This window comes from Scyliorhinus torazame, chromosome 1, assembly GCF_047496885.1.
Source record: "Scyliorhinus torazame isolate Kashiwa2021f chromosome 1, sScyTor2.1, whole genome shotgun sequence".
Taxonomy (NCBI): domain Eukaryota; kingdom Metazoa; phylum Chordata; class Chondrichthyes; order Carcharhiniformes; family Scyliorhinidae; genus Scyliorhinus; species Scyliorhinus torazame.
The window spans coordinates 65,928,204-65,949,277 of record NC_092707.1 but is presented as its reverse complement, the minus strand read 5'-3'; the positions used below and the strand labels follow the sequence as shown (position 1 = coordinate 65,949,277).

General features: G+C 42.3%; 1 protein-coding gene across 3 annotated transcripts in view; it reads right to left on the bottom strand.

The window, feature by feature from the left end:
* The window catches only part of ascc2 (activating signal cointegrator 1 complex subunit 2), an 82,149-nt gene that overhangs the window by 36,698 nt on the left and 24,377 nt on the right, over positions 1–21,074 (bottom strand). For all 3 annotated transcript variants that reach the window (XM_072496023.1, XM_072496043.1, XM_072496034.1), the window contains exons 3-9: positions 11,625–11,783; positions 8,761–8,931; positions 4,360–4,489; positions 4,190–4,257; positions 2,678–2,788; positions 1,584–1,696; positions 924–998 (exon numbers count right to left, since the gene is read on the bottom strand). In XM_072496023.1, the coding sequence (XP_072352124.1) occupies positions 924–998; positions 1,584–1,696; positions 2,678–2,788; positions 4,190–4,257; positions 4,360–4,489; positions 8,761–8,931; positions 11,625–11,783 (827 nt within the window). The remainder of the gene's footprint in view (positions 1–923; positions 999–1,583; positions 1,697–2,677; positions 2,789–4,189; positions 4,258–4,359; positions 4,490–8,760; positions 8,932–11,624; positions 11,784–21,074) is intronic.

The following is a 21,074-nucleotide window of genomic DNA, read 5'->3' as shown; positions in this document are numbered from 1 at the left end:
ACCACAGAAGAAAAGGATGCTGATTAGTTGGCAAGATGACTCTGATTGGCTGAGGCATTACCTTGGAGAAAGCAACAGGGAACTATGGGCTCCCAATTGGGAGCCAACTGCTGATCCCAGTCCAGCCCCTGGACATTCCAGGATTTTCAAACAAATAGTTCTTAGCAGAATGAGCTGAACAACCAAGTTCTCTGCTGTAAACCTCTGTAGATTCAAGTTGATTTGTTACTAACACAAAGGAGGCGATTCTCCGAGTCCCGCGCCGGGCAGGAGAATCGCCGCAACCGCGCCACGACGCCAGCGCACGATTCTCCGGCCCGGATGGGCCGAGCCGATACGACAGATTCCCGCCGGCGCCGTTCACCCCTGGTCGCTGCCGGCGGCAACTCTGCGCGAACGGTCGGGGGGCGGCCTCTGGGGGTGGGGGGCGGCTCCGATGAGGTCCCGCAATCGGGGCCCACCGTTCGGCGGGCCGGCCTTCCCCCCCCCCCCCCCCCCCCCCCCGCGCCTACTTTCTGACGCGACCAGCCCCTGAACACCGACGCCACGTTGGGTCGGGGCCAGCGCGCTAATGAAGTCCCCCACACATGCGCAGGTTGGCGCAGCACCCATTTGGCGGCGCAAAATTTGGCGTGAACTGCTCCAGCGCCGTGCTGGCCCCCTATGGGGGCCAGAATCGGTCGTACCCGGGCACGTTTCGCGCCGTCGTGAAATGCGAAGGCGTTCATGACGCCGCGAACACTTGGCCTCCATATTGGAGAATCGCTCCCAAAGAATCGGACATTCCAGAATTTCTGATTCTCCTCATAGAAAGCTCAAGGAGAATAGTGGCTTAATGAAGTTTAGATAAATTAAACAGCAAAAGAAAAGGGAGTAAATCCAAACCCAGGAAATTTCTTAAGCATTCATGGAGCATATTTTACCTAATTTCATCAAATCGTCTTTTTTTGATTGTATCTTCTAGTTCAGGAACAATTATTTCATAAAATGTGGCCAACCTGGAAGAAACAAAAGAAACTGTTTTCATGGTGAAAATTACTCCAATATATATTAGTCATTCTTATTTATTTTTCTTTTTTATTAAGCATTTTGGTCTGTATGTGCTAGTTAAAATATTCTGTCCCTGCATCAAAATTAAACCGATAAAAATGTGGACAGCCTGGTGTCACAATACATTGATGTAATGTGCCAAGTCAAAGCTAGAGCTACAAGGTGGGCCCTTCCCAACAATTTTTTGTAAAATACATTTTCAAACTCAACTAGGCCATCCCCTCAAAAAGGTGAAAATAACCACCACCAACACCACTACAAAAAAGTCAAAGTGAGCTAGCTCGCATTGTAACACAGTCAAAAAGTTGCTGTTCAAGAGCAATACCAACAGAGAATGGGAATAAGCTATTGAGTCACTCACAATTTGAGAGATGGGGCAAAATTCAGGAGGATACAGTAACGATAGAAAATTATATATCTTGTTTTCAATTAATCATGTCCTTATCATTCAGAACAGAGAGACAAAATTACATCACATTTTAGTAGAACCGGAATGCAATTCAAGATATAGCTTTTATAATATGCTTTCATACCCATGAATAAAGTCATGCTTTTGTACTGTCCTACTAGCTTCAGGAAAAATCTCCAAGAATGCAAACAGCGTGGTACAGGTATCGCATAGATACAGCAATATATCCTTAAATTCCTGGAAGAACAAAGACTTTGCCACTGCATTATCCATAAATACAATCTAATTTACATAAAATACTAAGGAAAGCAGATATAAGTTTCTAAGGTTTGAATAAGCTGCAAGGCTTGAAAGAAATTGGTTTTCCAACCCAGAAAATGCTTTTTTAGTACATGACATTTCTGTTTTCTCCCACAACTTTTAATATCCATACAAAATAATGAGCAAAACCTGCTCTTATGTCCAATCAATAAGTCGAAAGATCAGACAAACACCCAATCCCCAAAATAAAACGTTAACACCAATTTTTAAAGTACATACCACACCGCTATACCAATCATTTACACACATGGGCAATCAGACAAATGTTTATTGTGGAGGTGGTGGTACATGCTGGAAGAACGGGTAACATTTATTTGGTGAACATATTTATTTGTGAATTAGTTTACTAACTAAATAGTAGGATTTGATTAACTTTTCCCATGTAGATTTAAAAAAACATTAAGATGACTCTTTATGTTTGTGGAAGATCGGCAATGACAATGCAAAACAAAACTGTACTCATGACAGAGGCAGTCCTGCATAACACACTGTTGTTAATAACAATGTGACAATGCACATAACAGGAGATTCATATTAAACAATTAAGGCAAAATTAAATTACCACTGCGTGTAGTGTTAGCAACATAGCAGAGTAATGTGTTTGACTGTTTTAAATATCAACCAGATATAGTTAATTCCCTGTCATAGAGGCTCTTCGTTCAATTAAATATTTCTTAATAGTACAAAAAGCACACAAGTTACTATGATATTAATGTAATATATATAATAGGTTTTATACCATAATTCTCAGAATGAAAATGATTAATCAGAGTTTTTTTTAAAGAAAAGATTGCTTTCTCATTTCCATGGTAAAGCTAAAATGTGTATTGTAAAACCATAACATGTATGTTTTAGTTATAAAATGAAATAAAATCAACATCTTGATCTGAGCAGTACCTGTACAGGCATATCCATGAGTGAAACTTTGGTTTGGGCATCTATCTTCTGAGGTCCATGGGAATGATTTTCCAATCTTAAGCCACACTTCTCACAAATACTACTGCACACCTTGAAGGCAAGGTGAGAAATGGATTAGAACTTTAATTGCATCAATATTGTTCAGCTATTTTAAACATATAAAATTGCACATCATTATATTTACACATTTCATCATTTTATATTTAGTGATTAATTTTGGTGAATTTTCTGCTCTTCAAGGAGAGGGCAGCATGGTAGATTTTTTTTTAAATTAAAAGGCAGCATGGTAGCACAGTGGTTAGCACAGTTGCTTCACAGCTCCAGGATCGATTCCCGGCTTGGGTCACTGTCTGTGCGGAGTCTGCACATTCTCCCCGTGTCTGCGTGGGTTTCCTCCGGGTGCTCCGGTTTCCTCCCACGGTACAAAGATGTGCAGGTTAGGTGGATTAGCCTTGATAAATTGCCCTTAGTGTCCAAAAGGGTTGGGTGGGGTTACAGGGATAGGGTGGAGGTATAGGCTTAAGTGGGGTGCTCTTTCCAAGGACCGGTGCAGACTCGATGGGCCGAATGGCCTCCTTCTGCACTGTAAATTCTATGATACTATGAGAGATGTATCAGTGTTGAGGAGTAGACTGTTATTTTTGCACTCAAACATTCAAAGACAAAGTACAACATGGATCATTTTAAAGTGATGTTCTTTCCACATTGCAACACCCTGCATAAACCCAATCTTGGAACATCTGTTCGTTGCACCAGCATAACCGTTTGCCCATTATACAGAAAGAGATTGATAATATTGAACCTTACAAATCTCCCAGCACCAATCAAATTTCTCTAGACATATTATTAGAAGGCTTGCTCAGAACATCCAAAGATATGCAGGTTAGGTGGACTGGCCATTCTAAATTGCCCCTTGTGTCCAAAGGTTAGGTGGGATTATGGGGTTGCAGGAATAGGGTAGGGGAAGAGGCTAGGTAGGGTGCTGTTATAGAGGGTTGGTGCAGACCTGAAGGGCCGAATGGCCTCCTTCTGCACTGTAGGGATTCTATGCTAACATCGCTAGTCAGGATAGGCCTTGGGTAATAAGGCACCTTTTGGATAGATTGTGACACTTGCAAGGTATATAATTAATTACTGATACATGAGGAATTATTTTGTGCTGTGAACAGTGCCCTTAAAAATTCAGGTGGAAATGTCCTACTTTGCTTCACATTTGATGGCTATGACAGCAGAGAGGTGATGCCTTCAATCAGAATTGGATTCAAGCTCATGGACCAAAGGGAAAAGTAGAGTGTTCTCTGCATCATCCATTCTTCTTTTTGTAACCTTTTTTTTTTTTACTTCTTGCTCATTTCAATTTTCATTAAAAAACATTTAACTTCGCAATCTTTCAGATAGAAATATTTGCAGCTATTTTCCCTCCAGCTGTGTTGCTTTCATTATCATCTTCCAAGGTGATCTTGGTTACATTTACAGTGAATAACCAAATACCTGAAGGATCGTGGGCACCGTTTCATTCAGATCATTAAAGTAATTTGGTTGTTGATTAAAAATGTTTTCTATGGATAAAAAGAAACACAATTGAACTCCAGAGGAAACTTACTGAAAATCATTTTTAATTTGATTCTTTTAAAAAATAAATACAGTTCCTTGAGACTAACCAATCATCTTCTTCAGGAGAGCGGCATTTCCTTTCCCAAATATTACACACAAGTCAAAGATCTTTGGGATGTCAAAGAGAAAGCCATCATAGATTATTTCTCCAAAAGCTTCAGGTGTAATAAAATGCTCCTGTTAAAAGAATAACATGAACAAAAATATTTTAAAATGAAAAAGAATCCATTTGTGTACATATGTGTAGCCACTTCACAAAATAGGGAATAGAGCGGTTTAATCTCATCAAATTAGCTCTCCAATGACTAATATGACAGCCAAATCTTCACGTAACTTGCTTTGTTTAAGTCAAATGGTGAAATGTATTTGGTATCAAAAGCATTTTAAAAATAAAAAGTAAATAAATAGATAAATAGTATTATCTTTGTGACTTTCAGTTAATAGACTCTCTAATGTGGGCACCCAAAGGCATATAACAAGTTAATCCATTTCCAACACAAATCTTTGATCACACTTTTCAGCAGCATTCCTCCCTGATTTCCCAAATGAAAGTTTAAATTACACAAGGGAATTCTAATTTAAGATAGTGATATAAATCTATCTTAGGAGCAGTAGTCATGGTTCTAATGTTCTAATCTACTTTAAAGCAGCAGTCCTCGAAACAGCTGCTGCTCCTTGCATCTCTTGACCTCCAGCAGCTTACAAAGAGCTATGTGGATCATGGTTCAATATGGAAAGTTAATGACAATCGTGATTTACTGTTTCTAAAGCACTCAAATTGGTTTGGTTCTGTTTCGTATTAAATTAATGAATTCTAATTCCCTGCAGAAGAGGACTGAACCACAAGCAAACAGAACTCATCAAATGCCTGGGTATACTGGCAGCCAAGAGGGACTGTACATGTGGAAACACTGATGGATATCTTTCTTGATAACAGTTGAACACAAGTGAGATTGATGAATAATGGCATCATTCTATTGGACTGAGGTTGTGCTCCATTGCATTGTTCCCATACATCTAAATTAATGAGATACAGACTGTCACAATTTAATTAGACTTCCCTGCCCTGCAGTTAACCAATAAACTTTGAAATTATGGAAAGAGCAAAAACTAGTTTGTAAATGTGGCTTCTTTTGCAGAGAGTCGGCAACCTCTGAACAAGTTACTAGCATGTACAGAATATGGGTTCACCGTAAGCGTTCAAAAGAGAGATGGACAAGTTCTGGAGAGTAACTAATAGATCCGTGTATATACACAAACACACATATAAAAGGTAGGTGGGTTATTCAAGATCTACTTTACGATCTCCTGGAAATTGTTTGATTGCCTTTCAGGATCAGAGAGGAAATTCGCAGTGCCTCTTTTAAACCAATTTAATTTTGAAGCTACACTATGTCAGTAGAGGAGAAACTGGATGAACAAGCTAGTCTTTTCTTTGCATGTTCATAGATTTGTAGGTGAATGGGGTGCAGATGGAAAGTTAACAAGAGAATATACAAGTGCTAAATGTGTACATTAGAAGATTGTACAATGCAGTAAGGAGACAAGATGCTAAAATAAAGGCTTTTTGAGTTACAACAGGTTTCAAAGGAATTATATCTCCATATAATGTGGGGTTACATTTGTATTCGCATTTATCTCAAGGCATTCTAGGGCAGCATAGTCACATCTTGTACATCCTAAGCATTACTTCCTTAATCAGATAACTTTAGTTACTTACAAATATTTTTTTCATTACCTAAGATAATTGATCATTGGCAATTAGCGATTCCAGAATTTCTATTTTTTGTCTATAAATTTAAAAGTACCCAATTCATTTTTTTCCAATTAGGGGCAGTTTAGTGTGACCAATTCACCTACCCTGCACCTCCCTGGGTTGTAGGGGTGAAACCCACGCAAACACGGGGAGAATGTGCAAACTCCACATGGACAGTGACCCAGGGCTGGAATCGAACCTGGGACCTCGGCGACGTGAGGCAGCAGTGCTAACCACTGTGCCACCTTGCTGCCCCGATTCCAGAATTTCTTATATATTTTTGCCCCCAAAACCGCTACTGGAAATGACTTAAAACAGAACATGCAGAATGATAAAATCTGGTCAAAACCAACATTTCCAAATACTGCTTTTAATTTAAACTAATTTAATCTAAATTTAACAAACTGAACAATTTAATATTGGTGAAGAATTCCGTTAATCTCCAACCTGCTGTTATATTGCGAAATGGACAGCAATGCTTCAGACAAATATACTGCCAAAGCTGTGAAAAACATGTTTAGGTTTGGAAATACATTTGTTAAGAATTGCACTTGCTTTCACAATTTGATTTAGAGAAACCCGCTGTACCACTCATTGGTATTTAATCGCATGTAGTGCGATTATAGCCGTTTGCTAATTAGATTTATTTTGCTCTAATTTGTCATGGGTTCTTCTATTATCTTAAGCAAACATTATTTGAAATACCATGCATCAAAGTGTCAAAAATCTATAAATCAACTAATTATTTCATATTTTTCCTGCCCTGGAAACTTGGAGCCGAACAGGCAGAACAAAATGAGGGGGGAAGTCGGCAAAGAGGTTATACAGTGATTGTTCAAATTGCAGCCTTGTTGTAAAGCTTGTACTTTCCAATTAAACACAGCACAAGATTGTTATTCAGTGAAACCCTACTTGAAAGTGCACGCATGTCAACGTCAGGCAATGGCAGGATCCAGGTGTAGATTAGGGCAATGCATTTGATGTAGTCTACTTGGACTTCAGCAAGGCTTTTGATAAGGTCCCACATGCGAGACTGATAGTGAAGGTAGAGCCCATGGGATCCAAGAAAATTTGGCAAATTGGATCCAGAATTGGATGAATGGCAGGAAGAAGATGGTGATGGTCGATGGATGTTTTTTTTAAATGAAAGCCTGTATCGAGTGGGGTGCCGCAGGGATCATTGTTGGGGCCCTTTCTGTTTGTGGTTTATATAAATGATTTAGACATGAATATAGGAGGGTTGATCAGTAAGTTCACGGATGATGCAAAAATTGGTTGGGTGGTAAATAGTGAGGAGGATATCCTCAGATTACAGTAGGATATAGGCGGGCTAGTCAGATGGGCTGATCAGTGGTAAATGGAATTCATACCGGAAAAATGTGAGGTGATGCACTTGGGCAGGACAAACAAGGCAAGAGAATACATGATGAACGGCAGGACTGTGGGAAGCACTGAGGAACAAAGGGACCTTGGTGTATATGTACACCAGTCCCTTAAGGTAGAAGGGCAGGTGGATAAAGTGGTTAAGAAGGCATATGGTACACTTGCCTTTATTAGCCGAGGCATATAGTTTAAGAGAAGGGAGGCTATGCTGGAACTGGATAAACGTTGTTCAGATCACAACTAGGGTATTGTGTGCAGCTCTGGAATCCACATTATTGGAGGGATGTGATAGCACTGGAAAGAGTGCAGAGGAGATTTACCAGGATGTTGCCTGGGCTGGAGAGTTTTAGTTATGAAGGGAGATTGGATTGACTGGGGTTGTTTTCCTTGGAGCAGAGGAGACTGAGGGGGGACATGATTGAGATGTATAAAATTACGAAGGGCATAGATAGAAAGGAGGGATCTATGAGCTGGGAGCATAGATTTAAGGTAGGGGCAGGAAGTTTAATGGGGATGTGAGGAAAAATCTTTACATCCAGAGGGTGATGGGAATCTGGAATTCACTGCCTGATAAGAGTGGTGGAGGCAGGGACACTCTTAACAATTAAGTAGTATTTAGATGTGCACTTGCAGTGCCCAAAGCATGCAAGGCTATGTGCCAAGTGCTGGAAAATGGGATTGTTTTTGACCGGCGCAGGCAAGATGGGCCTCTATGAATCAGGAAAGCCCACAATAGTCAGATGACCTGCAGATACTTTTAAGATCACACTTGCTGGCACAATGGTTAGCACTGCTGCCTGACAGTGCCAGGGACCCTGGTTCAATTACAGCCTTGGCTCACCGTGTGAGATTTGCAAGTTCTTCCCGTGTCTGTAAGGGTTTCCTCCGGGTGTTTCGGTTTCCTCCCACAGTCTAAAGATGTGCAAGTTTGATGGATTGGCGACGCTAAATTGTCCCTTAGTGACCAAAGGTGTGCAGGTTAGGTGGGGTTATAGGGATAAGGCGTGGGGTGGCCTAGGTAGAATGCTCTTTCAGTGGGTCTGTGCAGATATGATGGGCCAAATGGCCTCCTTCTGCACTGTAGGGATTCTATAGAAATGAATAGCTTGGGGTGCCCAGCAGCTGCAGAATAGCACATCAACAAAATTTGCAAAACAAACTTGATTTAACAAAATCTAAAGCTACTCGGCTGATTTCACTGAAACAGTACAAGATTTTTATTCAGTAGTGGTAATCTGGCCAAATACAAACTTCCAATAAAATATTTATAGAAAAACAAATGTCTTGGGGAGAAAAAAAAATACAATACTTTGGACTCCTTGTGGGTCGACATCCTGAGATAGGTCATAAAAACACAGCGATGGAGACGTCTTTGCATCTCTGCTACGGCTGGGTTTGGATTCGCCGATTCATCATACTGTCGAGGTGTATAACGCAAGAAAGAGTCCAAGCATTTCTGAAGACTTTCATCAAAGATAACCTGAAAATGAAGAAAAAGTAATTTTGTTTCTGATAAAACATAACATTTTACACTTCCCATCAACTTGTTCCATTACAAATCCCAAAGTCCATATTTATAATGGAACTGGCTACATAAACTTGCCACAATGCTATTACGCTCATTTCCCAGTGGGTCTGTTTAAGTACCATGTGAGAAACACCGCTCACTTAATAAAAGATCACTAATATTGGGCCTTAATTATAATGTGACAAGTTTACATAAACCGTTTCCATTTATAAATATATACTAATTTTAACAGTTAAGAAAAATTCTAAAAATAAACCATTCTGAATTAACATAATTCAAACTGTTTAGAATCGTAGCAGGTTTTGAATAAACTATAAACCTATGTGGGTTTTTCAAATAGCTACTCTATAAACAGGGGTCTATTTCATTTTTTCTTTAATCAAAGGATTTGGATCTTAATTTTGGGAATATTCATAAAATATTTGTTTTTTAAAATCCGTAAGTTATCCAATCCATTTCCACCTTCTTATAATAAAATTAATTCTCGTTCATTTGACTAAAATTAGTGGAAGTATGAAATCAAGTGAAACCTTTTGGAAACAACTTGGCCTAAACGCCACAGTTTAAAATGTTACTTTATACACACTATTCATTGTACTTTCTGAAGGGAAGGACAGAAAATCGATGCTGCTCGTGTTTTCCTTAGAAACTGTGAAAATAAAACTCATCATATTTTGGTCCCCTTATTCGAGGAAAGATGTAGTGGCAGTTCAGAGGAGGTTTACTAGGTTGATACCAGAGATGAGGAGTTTGTCGTATGAAGAGAGATTGAGCAGTTTAGGCCTATACACTCTAGAGTTTAGAAGAATGAAAGGAGATCAAATTGAGGTGTACAAAATGATAAAAGGTATGGATAAAGTAGACGTGGAGCAGATGTTTCCTCTTGTAGGACATTCTAGAACAAGAGGTCATAGTCTTAGGATAAAAGAGGTAGCAAATTTAAAACAGAGTTGAGGAGAAACTACTTCTCCCAAAGGGTTGTGAATCTGTGGAATTCGATACCCCAGAGTGTGGTGCATGCTGGGACAGTGATTAAATTTAAGGAGGAGTTAGACAGATTTTTGATCAGTAATGGGATTGAAGGGTTATGGGGAACAAGCATGACGGTGGAGTTAAGGCAAGGATGAGATCAGCCATGATCGAATAGCGGAGCAAACTCGATGGGCCAATTGGCCTAATTCTGCTCCTATATCTTACGAACTTATATTCTTCAACTTAATGAGGAATTGCTTGGACTCTTTCTTACGTTATACACCTCGACAGTATGATGAATCGGCGAATCCAAACCCAGCCATAGCAGAGATGCAAAGACGTCTCCATCGCTGTGTTTTTATGACCTATCTCAGGATGTTGACCCACAAGGAGTCCAAAGTATTGTATTTTTTTTTCTCCCCAAGACATTTGTTTTTCTATAAATATTTTATTGGAAGTTTGTATTTGGCCAGATTACCACTACTGAATAAAAATCTTGTACTGTTTCAGTGAAATCAGCCGAGTAGCTTTAGATTTTGTTAAATCAAGTTTGTTTTGCAAATTTTGTTGATGTGCTATTCTGCAGCTGCTGGGCACCCCAAGCTATTCATTTCTATAGAATCCCTACAGTGCAGAAGGAGGCCATTTGGCCCATCATATCTGCACCGACCCACTGAAAGAGCATCCTACCTAGGCCACCCCACGCCTTATCCCTATAACCCCACCTAACCTGTACACCTTTGGTCACTAAGGGACAATTTAGCGTCGCCAATCCATCAAACTTGCACATCTTTAGACTGTGGGAGGAAACCCCTACAGACACGGGAACAACTTGCAAATCCCACACGGTGAGCCAAGGCTGTAATTGAACCAGGGTCCCTGGCACTGTCGGGCAGCAGTGCTAACCATTGTGCCAGCTAGTGTGATCTTAAAAGTATCTGCAGGTCATCTGACTATTGTGGGCTTTCCTGATTCATAGAGGCCCACCTTGCCTGCGCCGGTCAAAAACAATCCCATTTTCCAGCACTTGGCACATAGCCTTGCATGCCTTGGGCACTGCAAGTGCACATCTAAATACTACTTAATTGTTAAGAGTGTCTCTGCCTCCACCACTCTTATCAGGCAGTGAATTCCAGATTCCCATCACTCTCTGGATGTAAAGATTTTTCCTCACATCCCCTTTAAACTTCCTGCCCCTACCTTAAATCTATGTCTACAGCTCATTGATCCGTCCTTTCTATCTATGCCAATCATGTCCCCCCTCAGTCTCCTCTGCTCCAAGGAAAACAACCCCAGTCAATCCAATCTCCCTTCATAACTAAAGTCTGTAAATATTTAAAATAAATGTAGTAATTCTTTTTTTTTTTTAAACCACAAAACTAAATGAAATTACAAATTTACTGTTCACATAAGAAACAACTTCTGACCATGTCACCTCTTTCAAACTGGACTTTTTAAGTGGGCATGTTATTCAAGATCATCCAAGTCATGTCATGTTCAGCCCAATATATATTCTGTTTTCCTAATAACCACTTTGATTTGAAGTTATGAGTTGCAGTTTATTGATCATTACTAGCCTTGTTATCCCAACAGAAGGAAGTTTACTGCAACATTTAAAAATGACAACATTTACTTGCAAAATTACATGTGACATCGAAAGCAGATTTTAATACCTGACACCAAAATTTATCGTGAGGAAGGGCTAGCAACCAATCCAGATCACCAACAATGAAATCTGCACGCTCCAGAAATTCTTCCACCAGAACTGGTGTGCCATCTTGAGGTGGGGGCTTGTATAGCACAAAGTAACAATCTTCTTTCCTGCTTGGATGCTATTGTTTTGGAGAAATAAAGCAAAGCAAACTTTAAATGACGGTATTGAATACCATGTTTAAATATATAAATGTTGTGGTGGTGCAGAACTTGAATATTGCTGATAAAACAAGTGATGTTGAGCTTTTCGTCTTGTAGTCATGCAAACAGATTCGCAAAAATATCGAATCTCAAAGGGGAACAATAATTTATACTGCATGGGCAATGGGTGCTTATTGGTTAGCAAGTGGACACTGATTGGTAGAGGCGTTCCTATTGTTATGGGTCCGGGTTTACAGAACCCAAAAGTTTTTAATGGAGTTCAACCGACCCACAACTTTTAATAGATTGTGTTGTGGGAAGCACACGGCGTACTCTCCAGGTGTGATACAGCAGAAATGAACAAGTGGTTTTTAAAACAAAACAATGTTTATTCTATGAACTCAACTTAACCTTTTAAAAACAAACATTGAATATCTTAACACCCATTACTTCAAAGATATCCCGAAAAGACTACAACACTAAATAATCCTTCAAACTGTTCCTTTAAACATCCAAAAGGCTTCAAACCTTGAAAAAATAGGAGCACATTAGGTTACATTCAATATATTTATAGTCTTTGGATTGCAGAAATCAACAGATGAGCTCGGTATTTCTTCATGCAGCTCACAACAAAACACACAGACACTCCCAGCTGCATTCTCAAACTGAAACTCAAAAAGCAGAAGTGCGCTCAGCTCCCCCCACCCTCCGACATCACTTCAGTAATATGATCAGCTCCATTTCTTAAAGGTACATTGCTTAAACATCCATTTCTTAAAGGTATTCTCACATGACACTATGGAGAATACATCAGGGAACAATTAACTGCCATTTTGTTTCAATTCAAACCAGACAGGTTGACTCCAATTGGTCAAAACAAGGGAATGGCTGTCCATCCCCCCCAAGCTTTTCTTTAGTTGAAAAAGGTGCTAAGCATAAATATGATCCTTCCGTTTGCAAAGGACAAAGCCCAGAATGTGAATATATGTAGTGTTCAACATGCATAAGTGTTTGCCTTTGAAACTTGGTATTCTTCTGAATCTGTCCTGATGAGTGCAAGCCGAAAAGCTTTGACAGCATATCTTTTTTTCAGCAAAACTCATGCATTACCCTGTAGACCTTATTTGCTTAATTTTTTAAGCTCCAGCTATTAAACCATTTTCTAAATGGGCTCCATAGTTACCACACTCACTGCTGCTCTTTAACAAGCTCCTAATAGGTTGTTTGTTGGATTGTTAAAATGTTTTTCCACTGTCCAAGATAGAAATCATTCCTCTTCTGAGCTCTTGAGCGTAGAATCATAGAATCTCTGTTGTGCAGAAGAAGGCCATTCGGCCATCGAATCTTCACTGACCCTCTGAAAGAGCACCCTATCTAGGGTCCGGCCCCCACCCTATTCCCGTAACCTCATCTAACTTTTTGGACATGGGCAATTTAGCATGGCCAATCCACCCAACCTGCACATCTTTGGATAGATTAAATAATACACTTAATCAGAGTACAAAAGGTCAAGCCAATAAGATCCTGAATGGTGAATGAAAATCGCTTATTGTCACAAGTAGGCTTCAAATGAAGTTACTGTGAAAAGCCCCTAGTCGCCACATTCCGGCGCCTGTTCGGGGAGGCTAGTACGGGAATTGAACCGTGCTGCTGGCCTGCCTTGGTTTGCTTTCAAAGCCAGCGATTTAGCCCTGTGCTAAACCAGCCCCAGGTCTTGACAAGGTGACATGAAAAGGATGTTTCCTCTTGTTAGTGAGTACAGAATTCGGGAGTATTGTTTTAAAATTTGGTGTCAATTATTTTGGGAAAGAGGAGGAGAATTTGTTTCTCTGTGGGTTATGGGAGTTTGGAACTCTGCTTCAGAAGGTGGGGTCATTGAGTATTTTAAGGTGGAGGGAGATAGATTCTTGTTCGGCACGGAAATCAAATGTTATCCGGGATAGATGGGAATGAAACACCAACAAATCAGCCATGATCTTATCAAATGGGGGAGCAAGCTCAAGGGGCCGAATGACCAACCTCTGCTCCTATGTCATATGGGTTATGATAAGAAAACAAAAATCATTGAAAAAAGTTACGGAAAAGTTAAATAAAAGTTTATTAAAAATAGTCCACAGTGAGATCTTAGCAAATAAACAAAATTTGAAAGAAAACTTGCAGATAAATTAGCGTCAATATTCAGTTAGACAATACCACTAGCATGGGGTTAATGCTTTTATTTCTGGGCCAAACACGAATAAATTGCTGAAACATTGAGCAGCATATCGCAGGTGGTGGATCACTGGATCAACCCGTCCTGCAGCCATAATGCACTGCGGGTGGGCAAATAGGCAGCTAGGAGAGGAAGTACGCTTTTGGGAGCTGTTGGACAATCGGATTGCCTGGCAGCTCCAGCAGTCCTGGCAACGCCAAGAGCACATTAGCGAGTGCTGCTGGCAAGCAGGGCCAAGGAAGGCTCATGGTTCCCAAAGCTAGTAAGTTTAGGGAGGGGTTCGGAGTGATGGGGGTGGTGTCTTCTGGTAGGAAGGGAGGGTACTATCCTAGTTGGGCAGCTATTCCCGATGTGAAAAGAGCACCCCCTGAAGATGGTACCCTCCTTCCTTCCCAATGTTTGAAAAAGATTTTTTCGAAAACGGTCTGCCCACTCCCCTCTCAAATGTTGACAACCTCAATTGACCCTGGATTATGTATTTAAATATGCCAATTTTCGCACCCACCCTACTTTACTGGTTTCATTCCACCACCACCCCCCCATAAAATCTCACCCATTATGTTGATGTCTATAAACAAAACTTTTGATACTGATAAACGATAAATTAGATTTGTTCAAGCATCAAAATGCAGCAATTGGGCTGAATTTGAACGAGCAAACTTTTGTTACATAGCTTTCCAAATATATTTTTTATTGCGGTCTGTTTGATTAGAAACTATTCGAAAGGGACTTCCGGTGGCGGCAATGAAGGAGTAAGTCGCACATTTGGTGGCTCCCGCTCTGGTCGGACTTTTGCACCTTTCCCCCGTTTTTCTACCGGACTTGAATTGTAATACGGATGTTAGTGGCAATTGTTTACGGAATTCCCACTTCGGTGCACGGAGAGAAGGACTAGAAGTGTTCGTAAGGGCAGAAACAAAAAGATAGAGAAGGCTTGGGCACTAGCTGCAACAGAAGACAGCATGGTTTGTCGACCGAGCAGTCTATGGAGCAGCTGATGCAAGTTATTCAGGAAGGCTTTGCTACGCAGAAACGGGACTGCTTGGACCCGATAAAAGAGTCGATTGAGTGGTTGGAGCATAGATTGGAAGCCCAGGATCGGGCGATCCAGAAGTTGGAGAAAGCGCTGGCTGAGCAGGAGGAACATGAGACTGTGGTGGAGCTGGAGGTGGGGATGCTGCGGGACCAGCAGAAGACGCTCTTGGAGAAGATGGAGGACCTAGAAAATAGGTCCTGCCGGCAGAGCCTAAGAATCGTCGGGCTCCCGGAGGGGTCCGAAGGAAACGAGGCTGGGGCATACATCACAGACATGTTTGTGAAGCTGCTGGGGATGGGGCATTTTCCCGGCCCTTGGAGGTGGATAGGGCTCACAGAGCAGTCGCGAGGAAGCCGCAAATGGGAGACCCTTTAGAGGGCAATGGTGGTGAGATTCCACAGGTTCTCACATAAGGAGCACTTTCTACAGTGGGCCAAGCAGACATGGAGCTGTAAATGGGACAATAGCATCCTGCGGGGTTACCAAGACCTGAGTGTGGAGGTGGCCAGGAGGAGAGAAGGCTTCAACCAGATTAGAACATTACAGCGCAGTACAGGCCCTTCGGCCCTCGATGTTGCACCGACCTGTGAAACCACTCTAAAGCCCATCTACACTATTCCCTTATCGTCCATATGTCTATCCAATGACCATTTGAATGTCCTTTGTGTTGGCAAGTCCACTACTGTTGCAGGCAGGGCATTCCACGCCCTTACTACTCTCTGAGTAAAGAACCTACCTCTGACGTCTGTCTTATATCTATCTCCCCTCAATTTAAAGCTATGTCCCCTCGTGCTAGACATCACCATCCGAGGAAAAAGGCTCTCACTGTCCACCCTAACCAATCTTCTGATCATCTTGTATGCCTCAATTAAGTCACCTCTTGACCTCCTTCTCTGTAACGAAAACAGCCTCAAGTCCGTCAGCCTTTCCTCATAAGGTCTTGCTTCCATACCAGGCAACATTCTGGTAAATCTCCTCTGCAACCTTTCCAATGCTTCCACATCCTTCCTATAATGCGGCGACCAGAATTGCACGCAATACTCCAAATGCAGCCGCACCAGAATTTTGTACAGCTGCAACATGACCTCATGGCTCCGAAACTCAATCCCTCGACCAATAAAAGCTAACACGCCTTCTTAACAACCCTCTCAACCTGGGTGGCAACTTTCAGGGATCTATGTACATGGACACCGAGATCTCTCTGCTCATCCACACTGTCAAGAATCTTACCATTAGCCCAGTACTCTGTCTTCCTGTTATTCTTTCCATAATGCTGGCAAGCAGGGCCAAGGAAGGCTCATGGTTCCCAAAGCTGGTAAGTTTAGGGAGGGGATCGGAGTGATGGGGGTGGTGTCTTGTTTAGAAAATGCGGGTAGGAAGGGAGGGTACTATCCTAGTTGGGCAGCTATTCCTGATGTGAAAAGAGCACCCCCTGAAGATGGTACCCTCCTTCCTTCCCAATGTTTGAAAAAGATTTTTTTGAAAATGGTATGTTCACTCCCCCCTCAAATGTTGACAACCTCAATTGCATTAATCTGCATTAAACTCCATTTGCCACCTCTCAGCCCAGCGCTGCAGCTTATCCATGTCCCTCTATAACTTGTAACATCCTTCCACACTGTCCTAAACTCCACCGACTTTAGTGTCATCTGCAAATTTATTCACCCATCCTTCTACGCCCTCCTCCAGGTCATTTATAAAAATGACAAACAGCAGTGGCCCGAAAACAGATCCTTGTGGTACACCACTATTAACTGGACTCCAGTCTGAACATTTCCCATCAACCACCACCCTTTGTCTTCTTCCCATTGGACAGACGCAGCATGGGTTCATAAAGGGCAGGTCGTGCCTAACTAATTTAGTGGAATTTTTTGAGGACATTAACAGTGCGGTAGATAACAGGGAGCCAATGGATGTGGTATATCTGGATTTCCAGAAAGCCTTTGACAAGGTGCCACACAAAAGGTTGTTGCATAAGATAAAGATGCATGGCATTAAGGGGAAAGTAGGAGCATGGATAGAGGATTGGTTAATTAATAGAAAGCAAAGAGTGGGGATTAATGGGTGTTTCTCTGGTTGGCAATCAGTAGCTAGTGGTGTCCCTCAGGGATCAGTGTTGGGCCCACAACTGTTCACAATTTACATTGATGATTTGGAGTTGGGGACCAAGGGCAATGTGTCCAAGTTTGCAGATGACACTAAGATAAGTGGTAAAGCAAAAAGTGCAGAGGATACTGGAAGTCTGCAGAGGGATTTGGACAGGTTAAGTGAATGGGCTAGGGTCTGGCAGATGGAATACAATGTTGACAAATGTGAGGTTATCCATTTTGGTAAGAATAACGGCAAAAGGGATTATTATTTAAATGATAAAAAATTAAAACATGCTGCTGTGCAGAGAGATCTGGGTGTGCTAGTGCATGAGTCGCAGAAAGTTGGTTTTCAGGTGCAACAGGTGATTAAGAAGGCAAATGGAATTTTGTCCTTCATTGCTAGAGGGATGGAGTTTAAGACTTGGGAGGTTATGCTGCAATTGTATAAGGTGTTAGTGAGGCCACACCTGGAGTATTGTGTTCAGTTTTGGTCTCCTTTCTTGAGAAAGGACGTACTGGCACTGGAGGGTGTGCAGAGGAGATTCACTAGGTTAATCCCAGAGCTGAAGGGGTTGGATTACGAGGAGAGGTTGAGTAGACTGGGACTGTACTCGTTGGAATTTAGAAGGATGAGGGGGGATCTTATAGAAACATATAAGATTATGAAGGGAATAGATAGGATAGATGCGGGCAGGTTGTTTCCACTGGCGGGTGAAAGCAGAACTAGGGGGCATAGCCTCAAAATAAGGGGAAGTAGATTTAGGACTGAGTTTAGGAGGAACTTCTTCACCCAAAGGGTTGTGAATCTATGGAATTCCTTGCCCAGTGAAGCAGTAGAGGCTCCTTCATTAAATGTTTTTAAGATAAAGATAGATAGTTTTTTGAAGAATAAAGGGATTAAGGGTTATGGTGTTCAGGCCGGAAAGTGGAGCTGAGTCCACAAAAGATCAGCCATGATCTCATTGAATGGCGGAGCAGGCTCGAGGGGCCAGATGGCCTACTCCTGCTCCTAGTTCTTATGTTCTTATGTTCCAGCAAGCCAATTTCTGATCCAAACTGCTAAATCACCCCGAATCCCATGCCTCCGTGTTTTCTGCAGTAGCCTACCATGGGGAACCTTATCAAATGCTTTACTGAAATCCATATACACCACATCAACTGCTTTACCCTCATCCACCTGTTTGGTCACCTTCTCAAAGAACTCAATAAGGTTTGTGAGGCACGACCTACCCTTCACAAAACCGTGTTGACTATCTCTAATCAAATTATTCCTTTCCAGATGATTATACATCCTATCTCTTATAAACCTTTTCAAGATTTTGCCCACAAAAGAAGTAAGGCTCACGGGTCTATAGTTACCAGGGTTGTCTCTACTCCCATTCTTGAACAAGGGGACAACATTTGCTATCCTCCAGTCTTCTGGCACTATTCCTGTAGACAAAGATGACTTAAAGATCAAAGCCAAAGGCTCAGCAATCTCCTCCCTAGCTTCCCAGAGAATCCTAGGATAAATCCCATCCGGCCCAGGGGACTTATCTATTTTCACACTTTCCAGAATTGCTAACACCTCCTCCTTATGAACCTCAAGCCGTTCTAGTCTCGTAGCCTGAATCTCAGTATTCTCCTTGACAACATTGTCTTTTTCCTGTGTCAATACTGATGAAAAATATTCATTTACCACCTCTCCTATCTCCTCCGACTTCAAGCACAACATCCCACTACTGTCCTTGACTGGCCCTACTCTTACCCTAGTCATTAGTTTATTCCAGACATATCTATAGAAAGCTTTAGGGTTATCCTTGATCCTACCTGCCAAAGACTTCTCATGTCCCCTCCTGGCTCTTCTTAGCTCTCTCTTTTGGTCCTTCCTAGCTAACTTGTAACTCTCGAGCGCCCTAACTGAACCTTCATGTCTCATCTTTACATAAGGCTCCTTCTTCCTCTTGACAAGTGTTTTGAATGCTTTAGTAAACTATGGTTCCCTTGCTCGACCACTTCCTCCGTGCCTGACAGGTACATACTTATCAAGGACACGCAGTAGCTGTTCCTTAAACAAGCTCCACCACTCCATTGTGCCCACCCCTGCAGTTTTCCTCTCCATCCGATGCATCCTAAGTCTTGCCTCATCGCATCATAATTGCCTTTCCCCCAGATAGAACTCTTGCCCTGCGGTATATACCTATCCCTTCCCATCACTAAAGTAAACGTAATCGAATTGTGGTCACTATCACCAAAGTGCTCACCTACCTCCAAATCTAACACCTGTCCTGGTTCATTAGCTAGTACCAAATCCAATATGGCCTCGCCTCTCATTGGCCTATATACATACTGTGTCAGGAAACCCTCCTGCACATATTGGGCAAAACGGACCCATCTAAAGTACTCGAACTATAGCGTTTCCAGTCAATATTTGGAAAGTTAAAGTCCCTCATAACAACTACCCTGTTGCTTTCGCTCCTATCCAGAATCATCGTTGCAATCCTTTCCTCTACATCTCTGGAACTTTTCAGAGGCCTATAGAAAACCCCTAACAATGTGACCTCTCCTTTCCTGTTTCTATCCTCAGCCCATACTACCTCAGTAGACGAGTCCTCATCAAACGTCCTTTCTGCCACCGTAATACTGTCCTTGACGAACAATGCCACCCCTCCCCCTCTTTTACCACCTTCCCTGATCTTACTGAAATATCTAAACACCGGCACCTGCAACAACCATTCCTGTCCCTGCTCTATGCATGTCTCCGATATGGCCACAACATCGAAGTCCCAGGTACCAACCCATGCCGCAAGTTCACCCACCTTATTCCGGATGCTCTTGGCATTGAAGACACACTTTAAACTACCTTCTATACTCCTGCAACTTTGAAACCTTACTCATGACCTCACTACTATCAACGTCCTGTATACTGGAGCTACAATTCAGGTTTCCAAGCCCCTGCTGAACTGGTTTAAACCCTCCCGAAAGCATTAGCAAATTTCCCCCCAGGATATTGGTACCCCTCTGGTCCAGGTGTAGACCATCCCGTTTGTAGAGGTCCCACCGACCCCAGAATGAGCCCCAATTATCCAGAAATCTGAAACCCTCCCTCCTGCACCACCCCTGTGGCCACGTGTTCAACTCCTCTCTCTCCTTATTCCTCGTCTCGCTATGACGTGGCACGGGTAAAAACCCGGAGATAATAACTCTGTTTCTCCTAGATCTAAGTTTCCACCCTAGCTCCCTGAATTCCTGCCTTACATCCCTATCTCTTTTCCTACCTATGTCGTTGGTACCTATGTGGACCAGGACTTGGGGCTGCTCCCCCTCCCCCTTAAGGATCCCGAAAACATGATCCGAGACATCACACACCCTGGCACCTGGGAGGCAACACACCAACCGCGAGCCTCTCTCGTTCCCACAGAATCTCCTATCTATCCCCTAGCCATGGAGTCTCCAATGACTAATGTTCTACTCCTCCCCCCCCTTCCCTTCTGAGCAACAGGGACAGACTCTGTGCCAGAGACCTGTACCCCATGGCTTGCCCCTGGTAAGTCCCCCCCGCCCCCCAAACAGTATCCAAAGCGGTATACTTGTTACTAAGGGGAACGACCACAGGGGATCCCTGTACTGACTGCTTCCTCCCAGCCCCTCTCATCGTCACCCATCTACCTTTATTCTTCGGAGTAACTACATTCCTGAAGCTTCTATCTATGACCACCTCTGCCCCCCGAATGATCCGAAGTTCATCCAGCACCAGTTCCCTAACGCGGTTTCTGAGGAGCTGGAGATGAGTGCACTTCCCACAGATGAAATCAGCAGGGACACTGACGGTGTCACTCACCTCAAACATTCTGCAGGAGGAACATTGCACTACCTTCCCTGCCATCCCCTCGAGATAAAAAAAGAAAAAGAAAGAGAGAGCTTACCCGTTATTCGCTCCCCTTCTCAGCAA